This window comes from Boleophthalmus pectinirostris, unplaced genomic scaffold (assembly GCF_026225935.1).
Source record: "Boleophthalmus pectinirostris isolate CB_2022bp ecotype Guang Dong unplaced genomic scaffold, ASM2622593v1 HiC_scaffold_2, whole genome shotgun sequence".
Lineage (NCBI taxonomy): Eukaryota > Metazoa > Chordata > Actinopteri > Gobiiformes > Gobiidae > Boleophthalmus > Boleophthalmus pectinirostris.
In genome coordinates, this window is record NW_026571152.1 from 20,561,677 (window position 1) to 20,580,607 (window position 18,931).

The 18,931-nt window shown below is 37.3% G+C and overlaps 1 protein-coding gene across 1 annotated transcript in view; it reads left to right on the forward strand.

Moving 5' to 3' along the window:
- The window catches only part of si:dkey-82f1.1 (DENN domain-containing protein 2A), a 36,063-nt gene extending 22,819 nt beyond the window's left edge, over window positions 1–13,244 (forward strand). Inside the window, exons 5-20 of the mRNA XM_055155783.1 lie at window positions 1,826–1,938; window positions 2,015–2,212; window positions 2,594–2,687; window positions 2,930–2,980; window positions 3,628–3,815; window positions 4,921–5,030; window positions 6,501–6,570; window positions 6,948–7,025; window positions 7,448–7,588; window positions 7,969–8,117; window positions 10,405–10,582; window positions 10,662–10,703; window positions 10,780–10,885; window positions 11,813–12,091; window positions 12,495–12,581; window positions 12,706–13,244. Coding sequence (XP_055011758.1) covers window positions 1,826–1,938; window positions 2,015–2,212; window positions 2,594–2,687; window positions 2,930–2,980; window positions 3,628–3,815; window positions 4,921–5,030; window positions 6,501–6,570; window positions 6,948–7,025; window positions 7,448–7,588; window positions 7,969–8,117; window positions 10,405–10,582; window positions 10,662–10,703; window positions 10,780–10,885; window positions 11,813–12,091; window positions 12,495–12,581; window positions 12,706–12,737 — 1,916 coding nt within the window. The 3' untranslated portion in view covers window positions 12,738–13,244. The remainder of the gene's footprint in view (window positions 1–1,825; window positions 1,939–2,014; window positions 2,213–2,593; window positions 2,688–2,929; window positions 2,981–3,627; window positions 3,816–4,920; window positions 5,031–6,500; window positions 6,571–6,947; window positions 7,026–7,447; window positions 7,589–7,968; window positions 8,118–10,404; window positions 10,583–10,661; window positions 10,704–10,779; window positions 10,886–11,812; window positions 12,092–12,494; window positions 12,582–12,705) is intronic.
- Window positions 13,245–18,931: the final 5,687 nt, after the last annotated feature.

Sequence of the window (18,931 nt, forward strand, 5' to 3'; positions counted from 1 at the left end):
AATATTATTGTCAAATTGTTGTCTAATACTTCCAATGAAGATATAATTCATCACTTCAGTATTTCATCTCATATTTCATTAACCTGGAAAATAGCAACTTAGTATACTCTCAAAGTACAATTACTATACAATTTTCTATACACCACTATATCACTATCATTTTGAATGTACTACCTGCATATAACCCTTTTGCGTCTCTTTTCTGTACCAAACTTATTGAGTTAAGAAAGGTACAGGTAAAAAGAGGCCAGGCATTACTCTGCATGTTTTCTCTGCTCTAGTTTTAATAGAGAGTCAGCCTTCTGCTCTTTTATTAAAATTATTAGCAGGAACCTGACCTGTGCTTCTACCTTATTGTCCTAATGTTATTGTAACCCATCCCAGAGCATGTTCACCTCATAACATACAGTAGAGTCAGTGTGTGGGGTCTTTGCTTTTGTGATTGAAGGTGCAGGCAGGGGGCAAATAACATTAACTGGCAATGACTTCAATGAGTTTCAGTTGGTTTTATAAGTGAATTATAGTTTCATGCAACAATAAAGTTACTAATATTTATGATACAATGCTACTGAGGAGTAAAATAGTTTTCCTATAACCAAGCAAAATATTATATAAGAAAAGTAGACATAAAGTGAACAAATTAAGTAAAACTTCTCTCTATGCTGTAATTGGGTACCACCATGTGTAATTTAGTGTCAAAGAATGAAAATTGTATGCTTCAAAACACAAGATTAAAAATATATCCTTGTTAAATCTGACCTCACTATAAAATCAGAAACAACAGATGAGAAACAAAAGAAAATAAAATCTGTATACCATTTTAAACCAGCAAATACAAATCTGCCAATTTAAAATGAGAAACAAAAACAGATAAAAATAAAATATTAATACACCATATTTCATATATTTCAGTCTCTTTCCTTCAATGTACTTTTCTACAAATAAATTCTATCTACACTTTTAGCTTTCTTCATCATTGAGAAATAGCAGGTCCTCTTTGAAGCAGATGGATAGAACATCCCTTAACTCCTACAGGCCACATCTGGACATATGATTGATTTAACAGAAGAGAGACAGAAATAACAAGGGGGACACAGAGAGAGAGAGAGACAGAAAGAGAGAGGCATATACTTTGGAAAATTACCCAACCACTTTCTTCTTTATCTATAGGGGAAGGTGAAGGGCTAAAGTTACATGTAGTGATTTAGAAATGTCTTCCACATCTGGAGCCGCAGTCATCTGGAGAAATAAACATGATGATTTAAAAACAACACACACTGTTCTTTGGATGGCCAGACCAAAAGCAACTGAGTTATGCAATGTAGCCTAATTGTTATCTCATTGCAGGGACTTATTGTGTAATATTGCCACTTTCAAATTGAAGTAATTCAATTTAAGTAATTTTTCACTTCCGTGAAAATCAGTGAAGAGTTTATTACTAATGTTTATCCAAGTTATAACTAGCAAGAATGATTATTTTCCCACCAAAAATAATCATTCTTAAATCATACTTAGTTCAACATAGTCTAGTATTGCTTTCAGATGGCATCACAATTTTGTAAAGGAAATAGGAAATAGAAATAATATTTCATACAGATTGGTGGCAGCTAAAAAGATATATTTCGTATGAAAATACCATCTTATCCATAGGCAAAAGTTTCTCTTATCCCCCATCTGAGAGCATAACATCATCACAGTCTAAAATATTATTATATTATTATAATAATAGAATATTATATTATTATATATTATATATTTTATAGAGTGCCATTATAGAAGTGCATGTTATAAAGTTTGTATTACTTATATTTTGTTTACTTTTAAGATCCTCCATCCAAGGAGAATCCTTATGAAGATATAGAGGTGGAGAGAAGCTGTTTGGGAACCAAATGTTACTCACCAATGTCCTCCTCCCCTGTACCTGATACGCCAACAAAGGTACAAACACGTCACAGAAAATAACTGAAAGTGGGTAGACCTTCAGTCACTTTGAACTCTGTCTTTTCTACACCAGACATCCAAACCCGGGTTCTTTCGTCAAACCTCTGAAAGGAGAAGCTTTAAACTCCTGGAGCTGCGTAAAATCAACAGAGACACAGGGAACTGTGGGTCACCGTCCCGCATCAGCCCTCCCTCCACTCCCAGCAGCCCTGATGACACGCCCTGCCTCTCTGGAGACCCCTACAACCGCCGGCGCCGCAAAATACCCAAGGTGCATTTTCTATACAAACAAATGAATTTACATCTACACAATATTGTAATTAATGTTTCATTTTTATGTTTTGTATATAGACATGTATATAGACATAAACCATCAGGTTTAAGAACATTTTCTCTTTTTCTACTATACAAATTTTTTATATTAACTAAATTACTTTTTCAACTTTCAAATGGATTGATTTATGCTGCTCATAATTTTTTATGTGTTATAATGTCTGTTAAGTTAAACAAATATTGCTGCTTAGTTACCATACTGTCATAATATTACACAGTATCTTTCAATGTGCATTCAGAACTCATTCTGTCAGATAGACATTTCTTATGATTGTGTCTGAAACAAATTGAAGTTTTTTTTTCTGTTAACCTCTTTCAGATGGTGTTGAAAATCAATGCCATATTTGAGGCTAGGAGAGGAAAAAAGCGGATGAAGAGGGTTTCTCAGTCGACAGAGTCCAGCTCAGGGCGAGGTGGGGCCGTAAATCTCAAAACACATACTCAGCATCGCAATTTACTGCAGCTTACACTGTACTTTATTAGGAACTGTATATAAATCAATGCATACATTTAAATCTGCCGTCAAAGTTACTTTTATTTTCTATAATATTTTCTGAAATTGATATTTTTTATTGGCTGTTGTATAATCATCTCAAGACACACCTTTATTATTATGCTGTAAATTTCAAAGCTCATATATGCTTCTCTGTTGTAGTTACAGATGAAAACAGTGAATCAGAGAGTGACACAGAAGAAAAATTAAAAGGTGAGAAAGTAAAATTACATAAAACAAGGTTTATGTATGTAATGTTTTATGCTGTTACACTGCTATCTCTGTCCTTAGTTTATACCACATTCATAGTCATTATGTCTAATGCATAGTGTGTACATTGTTTTTACAAGCTGACTTCAAAATGGGAGTGCACATGATAAGGGAAAGAATATTTACAAGCATTTGTGAACTTGTTATTTATTACTTTTTTTTTTTTTCAATCGCTTTGACACTAAAGTCTTGATTTCAGCACAAATTCTAAAAGTCTTAACGTGTTGTAGCATTCTCTGGTCTATGTTTGTATGGTGGTTAGATAAGTTTATAAATCTGATCATTGTGTTTATATTTTAACCACAAAGTGTTCTTTTTGCAAGAGTGTTTTACGTTTTATTCACAAGGTTTACTTTTTCAACATTCTGAATTGTTTTCTGTCTTGTGTGCATTAGTTTTGCAGATTGAGCAAAAGATTTATGAAAAGTTTCAGAAAATGTGCCAAAGCAACTGAAAAAACTGTAACTGTAACTGTGTACTGCATATGTTATGTTATGTGTTACTGCCATATATTTATACACCTTTTTACCTTTTACTGCTGTTAGAATGATAAAAACTGTGCAAATCCAAAATTCCACTTGTTGCTGTAGCTCATAGTCAGCGGTTGGTGTCGGTCCAGTCCATGCTGCGTCAGACGGGGAAATACCGGACTCTGGAGCGAGACCTGATGGAGCTACAGGAGAGGAAACTCTTTGAATATTTCATCGTTGTAGCACTTCACAAAACCAAGGCTGGGGTCCCCTATCTACCAGAGGTCACACAGCAGTTCCCTCTGAAGGTAAAAGAAAATGGCTGCAATTTTTTCACCAGTCATCAAACTTCACACCTGATGATTTAAGGACTAGATTAAGGACTAAGCACTGGACTACATGCAGTTATATTCATAACCAACATCTTTTTTTTTCAATTACTTTGACACATTTCTCTATTGAAAATTGACATTTTGAAAAACAGCTCATACAAAAGTCCAACACACACAACAAACAGAGTTCGGGCTGCAAAAAGGGTTTTGTAGTCGTGATATGAGAGTTACGCCTGAAGGTTGTGCCAACATGAACTGAGTATTTGCTCCCTGTTTGACACATTTTGGAATTATGTCAAAATTTAGGTTTTAGTGTCAAATCAGTTGAAAACAACTGTAAATATACAGTGATTATTGATTGGTACAATGGATATTTTGATATTTTATCCAAATATTTATGCTGAAGAAAATTGAGACATGCCAGAATAGCAAATGCATTAAAATTGCACGCATTATATACTGTATACTACTCATTCATGTTGTCTGTATTCTCTGCTTGCAGTAGGGCCTTCTCACTTTGACTCATGTGTGAAATCAGTTGTTGTTAGATTTTGGGTGCTCACAAATTGTAATTTTTGCTGTTATGTTTGAATTTCTATACTGAAAGTGGCCAAGTTTGGGCCAACATCCTATACCATGTGAGCACAGGCCTATAGTATTGAAAATATGCTGTAAATTGAATGATCATGTGTGTTTCTGAATGAGAGCTGTGCCAAGTGTTCTGAGAAAAAGCCTGAAAACTGTGTGAACTACTGAGAAATTATCCAAGTGACTTGACTTGCTAATGTCCTGCTCAGATACATGTTTGAATCAAATGATCAAACCAAACCAGTATTTCAAAAAATGTGCTAAAACTGGAAGCAAACAGTCCTTGGGGTCTGGTCCCAGCCCACCAGACTCTGGACTGGCCTTGAACTGACCTGTAAGTTGACCTGGCAGCATCACCTCATTGTCCCCATGGAGACAGTTATGTTTAATTCCATACTGTGGGACATTTCATGCATAACAATAGCATCTCCAAGAAGAAAAGTTACACTGTGCACTTTTAAAGTTATTTTTCATCTGTATTCCTTGTATCCAGCTCGAGAGGAGTTTCAAGTTCATGCGAGAGACAGAGGACCAGCTCAAAGTCATCCCACAGTTCTGCTTTCCTGACGCCAAAGACTGGGCACCTGTTGACAACTTCCCCAGGTCAGTGATTCTCTACGGCACCCTCTCTTCCCTCTAAACATCTGAGCCAGTGCATGAAGCGAAACTCAAGACCACTCAAGAATGTTCCAGCACGGTGGTAATGGCTCAGCTGTTTTCCTCGCTAATAGGCACCTGAGCAGGCCTTAGCTTATACTGGAAGTGACCCTGTGGCTTGTAAAGGAGGATGGCTTCTTTACAAGGGTGTGGATGGTGGGTGATTAGAGGGAGATGATTTAGCAGATTTATCACTATCGGCACCTGGTTTGACAAAAACAACTACGAGATTAGAGTTGGGTGGATCGGACAGATAGCAACTCTTTTTGGTTCATGTTGTTACGACTGATATAGTTACATCTTGCATTTGGGAACACCGTGTTGAGCCTCTGACTTTGGTGTTTCTTTGACCAGAGGGAAGGGGCTGCTCTGTGCATGAGCAGTTGGGAAAAAGACATCTCAGTATCTTAATTTGAGATATTTTGATAGATCATAATTTTAGTTTTGAGTATCTGGGAGTCACATTTTGGCAAGTCTGTACACAATGTAACTATGGAGAGATGATTCCATAGAGAATATTATCATATTTATTCCTTTTTTTAAACTATCCCAATTTCTGAAGATGTTTTGCTCCAGTGAAATTAACTGTTGCAAATTAAAGCCACGGTATGCAACTTTTAGCTAATAAATAAAACTAAAATAAAAGCATGTATGGCTGTATTAATTGTACTGAAAAGATGAGAAAAGCATGCATCCTTGCTGTCTCCATAAACCTGACTCTGGCCTGGAGAAGAACCTCCTACTGCTTGTTTCCTTGGAAATGTTGTTCCTTTGGCCAGACATAAAACTCATCTATCTCTATGATAAAATGTTCCTAAGGAGGATTTTAACTTTATATTTACATAGAATCATGCAGGTGATATGGCACCTGTGAAGAGTTACATACTGGACCTTGAAGATCCTTGTATTTGTCTTTATTTTACAGTCCAGCATTTTAGAATAAGGGTAGAATCAGGGTTACAACATCTGATATCTTTTGTTTTTTAAGACTGGCTGTACAATGAAACTGCCTCTAGCATCGGTTTTCAGCAGTCCCATTGTTTAGAGAGACCATAATTAGGGCTAATAATTACCTTTTACCAGAGATTTGAAGGTTGAGCTCCACACCTGCAGAGTGAGTCAACATGCTCCCCCTCCCCTCTGAGTACCTGTCAGGAGCAGCTCAGTCTTTTGTTTGGATGTGTGCAGAGTAAGCCTGTCCTGAGGGTCCAGTATTAAGCCAAGGTGGAAAAGTAAACAAAACTAATTCCATACATCACACGTTACATGTTTGCCCACCACTCCTTTACATCAGTACATCATAAACCATGTAGCTCCTCTGTGTTTTTAAAGTCCATGTGCATAGTTTGTTATTGCAGCTATAAATGTATGATTGTCTAAATATTGATTTTTTTATCTTTTATTGTTTTAACCCAGTGAGACATTCTCATTTGTGTTGACTGGTGAAGATGGAAGTCGGAGGTTCGGTTATTGCCGTAGACTACTGGTATGTATTAATCGTTTGTGTGTCTCATATTGCCTTCAATACAGTCATATTTATCAGTTATCAGCTAATGTTTTAAGCCTTATTTTAACTGCTTCACTGCAGTTCGGACCCGCTCCACCACGACAATGGCATTTTGAAGCACAGAAATTAGGGACATCAGAATTACTTTTACTTGTTATACAGTATTATTACTTTAACATCAAGGCTAAAATGTCCAAAAGTTTTAATAATGCCATACATAAAATAATACATTGTATAGTCTAGTGATTATAAAGTACTGTCTATTGCATATGCTTCAGCTCAGATCTGTTTGGGTGAGCAGAGTCTTGTGACACTCCTGTTTTGAATCCGTGCTATTTTTCTTTGGTTGTTCACAGCCTAGTGGCAAAGGCAGGAGGCTCCCGGAGGTCTACTGCATTGTGAGCCGCTTGGGGTGTTTTGACCTCTTCTCTAAGGTAAATAACAAGCAGAAATTTGTATCCATCATTCTTCTCATACATTTTCCCATGCAAAGACATAAGTACAGCTCTGGACCCACATGGAGCACACACACCCTATAGAGGCACTTTTCCCATAGATTTTACTAGTGCTGGCTCCCACTCTGCAGCACATGTGAGGCTGCTGTGGTTACTGCAGTGGAAAAGACTCTGTAATAAGATCTCAGTTTATGTGCATCTTGACCTGTGTACATAGTGTTCAAGGCATCACTGAGAATTTTTTATTTTATTTTATTTTTTACAATCCTTGACGATGTACATCTAACTCGTAAATCAGTGGTTGGAAGCAGATGATTTAGTATGCACACATAAAAAGAGGAAAGCCAGAATGAAAGAATGTATTTTGAAGGGTAAAACCTATATTTGTTGTGATTCTTTAGATTCTGGATGAGGTGGAGAAGCGGCGAGCTATCTCTCCTGCCCTGGTGCAGCCCTTCATGAGGGGCATCATGGAGGCCCCCTTCCCTGCTCCAGGACGAACCATCACCGTCAAGAACTTCCTCCCTGGCTCTGGGACAGAGGTGAGCGCATTGTGGTGGTCAGGGGGACAGTTCTCTCAGCTCACAGTGCTACACACATCGCACGTCAACATAAAATATGCTCAGAGGCTAATCCTCCATTTGGTCTTCTTTAAAGAAGGCCCCAACACTAAATCTGGAGAAGGGTCTTCTGGAACTTGAAAGAGTGAGGCCGCCCACTGAGCATGGCAGTTCACCCCAGTGACACTGAAGGATTGGTTAAATGTAGAGAATAAAGTTCCCTGCTGGGACAATAAAGTTGTATTTAACCCTAACCTTTATAACAGATGCAGGTGTATACTGCTGTATATACTAAGCTGTTTAGTTTCTTCAGATGCTGTGTGCCACATGCACCTGTTTTACCCATGCACCCTCTGTTCCAGGTGATAGAGCTGTGCAGGCCATCCGATTCCCGCCTGGAGCATGTGGATTTTGAGTGTCTGTTTTCCTCTTTGAGTCTGCGGCTCCTCCTCAAAGTGTTCGCGTCTCTGCTGCTGGAGCGCAGGGTCATCTTCACTGCTGACAAACTCAGGTTTGAAATACTATCATACTCCACACAATTTTTAATAAAAGCAATTCTCTACTCTTAGAGAGGCTTTGTTAACTGCTAGTTTATTTTGCAATATGATCTGGTATAATCTTTGTTTGCAACCTTGATAATGTTCAGGTTAATCCAGATAAGGCTTGTTTTTTTGTGATGGCTTGGGTTTGACTTACACTATTGCCATTAAACACATTTTATTCTACTTAAGTGATAACAAGCGGGGCAATAATTTATAGGATGGCACCTGGTGTAAAATAGCTTGAGCACCACTAGATTAGACTTTCTATCTGGGGTGAAAATGACAGGGGGATCTCAAGTCGACATAATGAGACAGAAGAGTGAGAGGGGAAAGAATGCTGTTGTTTTATACAGTCGCCTGGGGAACAATCTTCTACTGTGGAAAACTGTCATGGCCGCCAAAGAGACAAGTTAGCTTCAACCATCCACACGTGCGCGCTGATGTCAGTACACTCGCATAGTTCAGGGAAGTCTGTTATTGGTGCACTGGGGAATTCACCATGTAAACTTAAACTAGCGTGAAATGAGTTAACGCTTTCATGATCTTAAGATAGATTAGAGGTACTTTTATGTGCAGAACTACGTACTAGTATTTGACAGAGTTAGATACAGTATCCAAATATTTCACTGGAATAGTTTAATTGTTTTGATAATAAGATTCAAGTTGATGTGGATCATGAACTTTGTTGGCTATAGCATTAAAGTCATCGCTGTGAACATACTTTACAAGATTTTACTTTCTTTCTTTTTTGCTGTCTCAGTTTGGGGAAAGCTTTTATAATGTTGTTTCCTCATCATAAGCTTGCTCAGCAGTATTTAGATTGCATCATGCAGGTTTTCAGTATTCATATATTGTCCTCAATTTGTGGTTTGAGTACTCAAAAAAGTTGATTACACCTACCCCTTGTCTCTGTCCACCACTCTGTATATACATGTAATTATGTAAAACAACACAGTCATAATTGTACTGTGTATTTTTGGACCAATGCACTTCAAAATACGATTCTAAGTACAAATTGAATATATTTTAAATCCAAGGTGTGATCAAACAAACTATAATATGCATTTAAGATACTTATATTGGGTAGAGTGACGAGATGATCTCTTCTTCAAATACAAAAATACACTTTTTTTTAGACTAAATGATTGCACTTCACATGTAATAGACAAGACTCATTAGTACCTACCTGTGGCATTTGTGTGGGTTAACATCGTGAGTTGTTGCACATTTTTACAATAAGCGGAAACAGTCTTTTTTCTCAGATGAATTAAGCATGGCCAGATGTACATGCTGAAGACATTAAGTTAACTGTGTGGGGTTGCGGAGGGCTGCTGTTTTATGGCTTAATATGTGTTACATCACACGCCCCTCAAAGATGCATTTGAACATTCCTCACAGAGACACAGGGTACTGTACTGTAGTCAGCGCTTCACAACATGTTCTAGATGGAATAAGAACTACATGTACAGAGTCAGCGCCATCTTGTGTGTTAAGTCTGAAACAGTAGTGGATAAACCAAATACATGTATTCAAATTGTATAGGTAACTGAAATTAATTGAAAATTGAAGTTGATGGGGGGCTGACCAGCTAGTTAACAATAAATCCATCATTCGTCAATTATCCTAGTACATTCTACACTTACCTAAATATGGGGGGGAAATGTAGTATTTTTTTCATCCCATTTATGTGTTACAGTAGTAGCAGTTGTGATAGTAAATGTTAGCAATGATGATAGTACAGTAGCAGTAGTTTTAGCAGTAATTTTCACCATGGAATTTCAGTTGTGATGAGGCCTGTCATGATAATACATTTTTAAATGTGATATATTGCTGAAGTAAATATAGATGATAAACGATAATATTAAAACAAATTTATGCATACAAAAACCCAAGAGCATATTTAAACCACAAAAAAATTCTAATTGTATCTATATTGTCAAATAAGATGCAATGAATAAAGAACAGAATTTTGTTTGTATCTGTGATGAAACATAGAAATTATGATTTCAACCTTTTATGACTTAAATTTTATGGAACAGCTAAAAAAAGAAAGAAAAAGTTCACATGATAAATATTGACCCTCAAAAATGATTTTATATCGATAAGTCAATGTAGTAATTATCATGACAGGCCTAGCTGCGATACCACTTTCCCCTCAGAACAATCATTTTGAGGTACAATATTTCTATACTCACTGCTACTTCACTACTTTAACTACTACAACTTTGTAATGTTCTTTACTTTTTGTTCCCATAGCACATTGTCCCAGTGCTGTCATGCAGTAGTGGCCCTCCTGTACCCTTTCACCTGGCAGCACACATACATCCCCGTCCTGCCCCCCTCCATGTTGGACATTGTGTGCACCCCTACCCCTTTTATAGTGGGGCTTCTCTCTAGCTCACTGCCCCGACTCAAAGAGCTTCCCATTGAAGAGGTAAGATCTTGTTAACATTTTTAAATACAGTTGTGTGGTTTTTGTAACATAATTTCAATTTAGTTTGTTTTTCACTCAGGTCTTGGTGGTTGATCTTGGCAACAGTCGCTTCTTACGACAGGTAGGTGTGCAAACTTTGGAAAACCCATGCCAAATTACTCTTGGTTAATTGTTTTTGTACATTTGTTTTTTGTTAGTTGGATGATGAGGACTCCATTCTTCCACATAAGTTGCAGGCTGCACTTGAACATGTGCTGGACAAGAGGAAAGAGTTGGCTTGTGATAAAGGAGACCTCCCTAATGGTACAGAATTGGTGTCTGTCTGGCTTACTTTTTTGCTTTAATGCAGACAGATTCAGATAATACTGTTATGTAGAAATCCGCCCAGTGAGATGTTTGGGAAAGCTCATCTTGTACGTCTTTGTACAAAGATGTGCATTATCTTTTGTTCAGTTTACGTTGTCTAAAGTGTTCCCAGGTTGAGATGTATGTACCCCACTATATCCTTTGTGCAAAACAGTGTCAATAGGTCATGTTATATACATATAATATGTGTACAGTGTTTTTTCCCCAAGTAAGGGAATAAAATAATAAAAGCAACTTTGGTGTTTAGGTTATGTATATTTAGGTTAATGAGAAACTGCTCAACTGCTGTACAGTCTGTTCACTTTTTGCATGTAACTTGAACTTCAGCCAAGACATTCAGTTCAGTTCAGTTCAGTTCTACAACTGACGTGTAACAATAAAACTTACTTTTGTTTATTTTCTGTTATTGTTACATAAATATGAAACATTTTAAGAACAAACCTTTTAGTTTTGTTTTTTATTGTTGAGGGAAATGGCCGTGTTTGGAGGTCTGTTTGTGGTGCCAGGACACCATCCTCTGCTCCTCCTCACATACAGGGGCACTGACAGAGGCCAGAGGCACTTGACTCTGTGCCATCTTACGTAGCTCTTTGGCCTCACCCTGGTCCTCCTAAAGGCCCTTGGTTTGTGTGTGTGTGTGTGTGTGTGTGTGTGTGGTTATAATTATACACTAGGGCTCTGTTAGGTGAGTTTCTTGTGCACTTCACTAAGGAGGACCCTAAGTGTAAGGGGAAATTAATATTTAATGAATAGATCAATAAAAGCTTTTATGAAAAGATGACCATAAATCTATTATTTTATTTATTTTTTGTATTATTTAGTAAAGGTTGTTACATTTGTCCTCTTCTCATTATTTCCTTTCAGACTCCAGCTCCATGAGTACAGTTGTATCGGAGGCTTTTGTGCGTTTCTTTGTGGAGATCGTGGGACACTATTCTCTGTTCATGGGTGGGACGGAGCGCGAGGAAGAGTCAGTGTCCTCCCCCTCCTCCTCCTCACCTTCTTCCTCTACTTTCCAACGTGAGCCCTTCCGGAAAGCTGTGACCTCCAAGAGTCTGAGGCGCTTCCTCGAGGTGTTCATGGAGACACAGATGTTTACTGGCTTCATCCAGGAGAGGGAGCTGCGGCGTCAAGGTCTCAAAGGTAAAGAAATCAACGTGTAGCTATTTTTCCACTGTGTTTAATAATCAAGATTTTGAATAGCAAAATTGTGAAATTGAGGATTATGATGAAATAAGTTTACTCCTCACTAAGCTGAAATTAGTAAAATCATCATAACATCACAACTCATAAAATCTGGCCATGTTGCCCAGCCCTAATAGAGACATTAGGGACACAGGTAGTCAAACATTTCATCCATTTTATACAATAAAATTAACTAAATAAACAGTTTGATTCTTGCATAATCAAATTCATACCCTGGAAATCTATATCTCTTTACAACTTTATTCTCCCTGCTAATATTTTAAACAGAGACTTTGCATCAACAATCATAAAAATACTAACATAATAAATACTAATTTTGAACTGTACTTCTCATGCCCAGGTCTGTTTGAGGTGAGAGCACAAGAGTATCTGGATGCACTGCCTGGAAGTGAACAGCGAGGAGTCAACAAATTTCTCAAAGGCCTTGGTGAGTTTTTTGTCATTCATTCTGTTTTTTCATCTTATTGCTTTGATTGGGGGTGACATAAATAGGAAGTGTATAGTTTAAATTTGATTTAATTCTAATGTTGCTTTGTTTTTTCACTTTTTAGGAAACAAGATGAAGTTTCTGTCAAAGAAGTAAACCTCAGAATCTTGGAAAAGCAAGATAAAAATGTAAATAATTACAAAATTTAAATGGGTAAAATGTCCATAGAATCATGTTGATATACTACAAGTGAATTTCGCTTAACCTTCTCAAAATAAGTCACCATTTCATGTTTTAGAATCCATTTTTGTTTGCTTTTTAAACCTGTGAAGAAGATATACACCTGTGTATAGTGTCTAATACATTCAAACTTTACATTTTTTGTTTTTTCTTTCACAAAATACTATCACAACTTCTTCAATGGGAGGCTTTTAAGTTAATTTATATTCTTTTTAGTCAAAATAATCTTTTTTTTTTTTAAATAAATGCAAATAAACCTCCCATAGCTTGTAATAGGCTTTATTTAACAAAGTCTAGTTGTCTGGAAACCACTTTGGTTGTCAGATTTGTATACCACTGTTCCATATGTGAATACAGCTCGCTTGAGTTTAAAATAATGTGTCTTAGATAATGCAGCCTGTGTATTTGTAAAAGCAACTGTTCTTAGACTTGATCAGGATTGCGATTAAGTTTCTAAATAAAGTAATTGTAAACTGATGGATCTGTTGTTTGAGTCTATATATCCGCCAGTGCTGCTAATAGGTTCATCTGATTCATGCATATTATTGTTTTCTGACTTTGATATCTCTGTATTTTGCAGTATGTCATTTAAATTATCTATCTTCATGGAGACAAGCAGAAGATAGAGTTACAGTTCACATCTGTGGAGAGGCATCCCTGCTTACAGAAAAACTAAATATTTGAGATTAATGCCAGCCATACTGTTAAATACTAAAGCTATAACATTGCATGGAGAGAGGCAACCTCCACTAGAAATGTTTCATTGTGCATCTTGTCCCTCCTTTGTTATCTTTAGTGAATGCTTCTTGTAGCACATTTGCATTTGAAGGACAACAGATTTTAACTGCAGTGACAGTTCAGTTATGATGTATTTCAGTTTAGGGCCATGGAAACTGCACTAGTACAATGTTGTCACTATGAGATGTAATACCAATGATGTCCACCAGGGGACTCTGTAGCTCAGTTAATGTTATACTCTCAGGTGTCCAAAGGTCAGTCCCTTTTAAGACAATTGTTTTCAGGTCAGTGGACTTGTGCAACGGCAACAAAGAGGGACACTTTTGTGTTGTTTACTATAAGAAACTCTGACGTTAATATCTGAGCGATATGTTTTCATTTTAGACGAATGCATGTAAATAGCCTCACAAATTGTGCATACTACACATTTTGCAAACTACTGCGAACTTTATTGCATGGACTCGTATCTTTTCAGAGCTTTAAATACATGTCATAGAGGGCAGAATAACTTCACAATTATTTAAAATGTATAATATATAATGTTTGTGTGCATTCACAAATCTTAAAGTAATTGCAATAAAGACATAGTAGTTACAAGAGTAGATGTTGATTGAGGCACCTGTTTTACATAACCATAATTAAAATCAGGACTATAGATCTTGGGTGTAGGAGTATCTAGAACTGTATGGGCCTATGCAGAAAGTCTCAGTTACTCCAAAGACAAACATGGAAATATGAGAGGAGGTGCACGGCTCTATCATAATCCCGGGTCATGTGGTGGACCTTCCTTATCCGCACAGCAGTGATAGTGCTCCAGTGTGGCTCCCTCGGACCGCTCTGGCCCCTTATGGAGGAGAGCAACACTCCCCTCCTCGTGCTCCCCCCGTCCCCCCTCTCTACGTCATGACGCTGACCGGTCAGACCTGCCCCGCTCCCTCCCCTCCTGTGTCTTGGGTCTTTTTCTCTGGCTTTTTCCAGGCTTCATGTCATACCACGGCTAATTCCTGAAATTCCTGCCCTCCTCTCGCTTCAAACAAACGGCATCAGGAAGGAGACGAGGCAGGCAGCACAATACAAACAAAGGCAACTCAAGTATTCAGTGCAACTTTTCAAAACTTTAAATTCATAAATTATTCCACCTGCCTGCAACATTCCCAGTAAACTGCAACAGGTAAGCTCTAAAGAGTAGCCTAATTCTTAAAATTACTTATTTTACTAGCTTCATGTCTTGGTTGTTAAGTTTTCTTGTCAGATTTCTTAAGTGTTTATTTACATTTGAACGCCTCTTTGCTTTTATCAATCACCGTAACACTCTGCCTGCGATAACATTCCTCAAATATCTCACATTTCTCCGTTCAAATTCCGACATTTTTTCTTTAATTGTTGCAGCGGTGCGCACGGTTTGAATTTCCTGTGCCGGGATTTATTGTGTTTTTTTCTCTGGAAAAGGGAAACCAATCACGTCATGGTGTTGTGGTCAAACATTAGCGTCAGACTGGCTAAAGTGTAACGTGGAGATTTCATTTATTAACTCTCCTGATTAATCCAGACTGTCGGCAGTTGGAGTGCGCGTACATAACAAACTTTACGCACAGACGCATTCAGTGAACGCACGGATTCATTTATATAAGAACGTGCGGTGTAATTACCCCGGGCTGTACACTTTATAGTATATTTCTACTAATGATGGTGTACTTTAATCAAACTGCAGAATAGGCATGGTTTAGTCCAGGCTTGGTCCAGTGTTAATTCCACTTTAGTTCCGTTTTTGACTTGGTTTAATGGTAGGCTATTACTTAAAAAGCCATATTGCAGAAGGCGCGAAAAGTTTATTTCTTGTTGTACTACGTCTTTTACAGAGTTATTATCCCTTCTGAATACTTAAACCTTAAATTGTTTTAATATCTCCCAACTACTGGTTGCGAAATAAATAAAATATGAATTATACTGAAATTGCTTAAAAAGATTTTTATCAGGGGCAAAAACATTAACTCCCTTGTGGCAGAAAAAACATGGCCTACAATATAGACACAAAAATAAAATATTTGTAGTTTAATATAGTCGTATCTTATGAGACTGCAAAACAGCAAAATCGGTGCATTACAAGGAACACGCTTGTAATAATAACACTATAATGCTAGAATACGTGTGTTGCTCCGTCTGCAGAGAAACTGGCTAGACAGGAAAAAGTAATTGTTCTCAACCAAAAAAAAAAAGAAAAAGAAAGAAAGAAAAAAAAAAGTATGCTAAGTGAGTTTGAATTCAACTTGGTCCCAGAAGGCAGGAGTTGTTTTTTTTGTGTGCAAAAAAACTTATATATATATATATATATATATATATATATATATATATATATAACAACCTAAATTAATTATATGCACAGAAAGATATTAAAATAGCAATAATTAATTGAAAACTAAAGTCTACCAATTCAGTGAAACAAATTTGACTGAGCCGACAGTTTCCACCTTAACACCTGCTTTATACAAACATTTACGCCGGAGTCAAGTGCATCATCACATTAGACATTACATATTTGTGTTTTATACTTGTGATTGTGGAGTGTGAGCTGATTTTGGACCAGATTAAGTTTTCAAACAAAAGTCGGTCTTTGAATGATTTTGGTGGTGACTATGTGTTTGGAGCCACACAGGGACCACAGAGTTTCCACAGGAGTAACAGGTGGAAGGTGCAGCAGGACGGGGCGATGTGAGGGGGCTAAAGCACCTGTCAAAGCCTCCTCTCCAGGCTCTGACAGGGGGACCACTTGTCAGGGACCTAAGTCTTTGCTTTTCAAGGCTGTAGCGCTTTAGTGTAGTCCTTAAATGATGGCTCTTTGTTACTACTTTAGCTCTGGGGTGGATGATATGAACAGAAAGTGTGTATCTGTATTGTATTAATGCGTTATCTGAAATTTAAGTATCCAATGTGAAATGACCCACAAAATATTAGGGCTGAATGCCTTTGGTCAATTAATCAGTGGGTGGTATCTTAGTTGACTAATTATTTTAACAGATGTATAAGGATTTATATGGGCAAGAGAAGAAAGGAAAAAGCATGAAATGAGTTGGAGATTTAGGAGTGACCAAACAGTTTAAACTGGATTTTCACTTGTTGCTTACTACTTCTCTGTATTCATAGTTTTATTCATAGAGTAGTTCTTTTTGCATTTCTGAGCTTGATATAATCATAAGGTGTATAGTACTCTAATCTAAGTTATATGAATTTTCTTTCAAAAGGATGATTCTTATCATAATATCTTCCTGTGCATCAGTTTCAGTATTCTTCCATCTGTCATCACTCATGCACAGTTGAAGTAGTTATAGAACAGGTAACATTGTGTACATAGAGTCTGATGAACAAGCTTGGCATGTGTGCTTATGTGTCGCCTGAAGACATGGGTTAGATCTGCACATCCCACATAGCAGTCATTCCTCCTCCGCTCACACCACAAGCCCAATAATGCTCCTGATATGAACCCTGCTGTACAATAAAGACCCCAGTGCCCCTTGTGCACCCACTGCTCTCTACATGCATGTACATATGTATTCTCCATAGATTTCAGCAGGGACACTTATGGAATACTATGAGTTCAGACCTTCTTTATTTTGTCTGGAGGTGAATTTGATGTGGGATGTGTAAAAACACCTGCTGTATAGGAGACAAGCAGTCAGCCGTATTAAAACATCATTTAAGATGTACAGTATTTAAATTCAAATGCATGCACACAAAAATCTGTGCTGTTTTTTTGTTTTAGTTTTTTTTTCATTCTGGATATTTTTATTGCACTGAAAAACATAGGGGAAAAAAGGCATTCTTACTGTGGGCAGGCTTCTGTCTGCATTTCTTATTTGGGAATGTTGTCCCTTTTGCTATAATATTCTACAGTATAGTATGAATTATATCAATCTCCATATTGCACAATGTTCCAAAGTATGATTGTCACTTTCTATTTCCATAGAATAATGGTGGTGTTCTACTTCCTGAAAGTGACTCAGTGCCACTTAAAAAAATAAACATAATGTTTGCTGTCCATGTTACATTTAGACAGTCTCACGGTACATTTGCGATGCAGTCGTCCAGCTTCATGTGGATTTAGTTTGTCTGAGCAAAAATAGTGTGTAATGTGCATAGTCATTTATAGTGGCAATTACAAATAATATTTGATGATGGATTAGTTAATTTATGTCTTTGTTTATATCTGGAAATATATGGTTTAAATGTATAGGGAACAGTTGAGTGGAGAGGTTGTGTGGCCCCTGACCGCTGCACCAGCTGGGATTATCCCTCTGAGCGGATCCAGAGAACAGGGGCCTCGCTGGGGGAGCACGAGGGACAGAGAGGGCCCACAGACATGGCATTATTTTAATCTGCTCTCAAACACAGCTACACAAGTTACAGAGGAAGTACTTTTGATAAAATGTGTACAGCGTACAAGTGACATCACAACATTCACAAGATTCTTGACTGAGAAGACCAGCTAAGGATTTTCTGGTTAAAGCAGCATTACCTGATTTTCAAACCTTGAAAAGAGGAAGTATGTATTTAAATCTATGTAAATTTTCCCGTGTTCTCACAAACCCATGGGCACATTGCTAGTGTTAATGCCTGAATGTTTGGGCATATGCAAGGCCTTAGAACAGATATCAAAGTGAAATAAGGGGTGGACAAAGCTCAGTCAATTCTAGGGATGTTTACAAGTGTTTCTTTCGAGTTTGTGATTGATAGAATCATTAAATGTAGACAGTGTGCAGATATTTCTGTTTACTTTGAATTTCAAAACCCATAAAACTCCCATTGAGTCATATTGGCCCCTGCCATACATCTGAAATGATATGACTTGAGCACTTGGACTATAGTCCTTAAGTCCTTAAGTTGATTAATTGGTTAATGGTGTCATAGTCGACCCAAATTTGTGGTAGTGGACTAATCATTTTATTTACATCATAAGGATTTAGCAGAAAGGAGAAGCTAGTGAGTGATTGAGTTATCTTAAGATTTGGAATTTTGGGGTATTTACTTGTAAAACCGCAGGTTAAATTTATGATTCACAAGTTTAATCTTTATAGACATACATTGTTTCCTATAACTTGTTTTTTGCAAAAATAGTGTTTTTTGCATAAAAACTGGTGCAGTTGTAGTCTTGCCAGTGCAGTTTGGGTCAGATAATAGTTTTGAAAGCTTTTGCCATGCCTCTTTTAGATGAAATTAATTGATTGGCAGTCTTTAGTTGACTATCAGTTTCTTTAGTCGACTACAGCCCTAAGTACAACCTGTCTATGAGTTTCCAAGTGATAAAATAAATCCGTCAGTCTGCCCCTGGGCAGCTGTGGCTACAATAGTAGCTTACTGCACTCCACTGAATGTGGAGT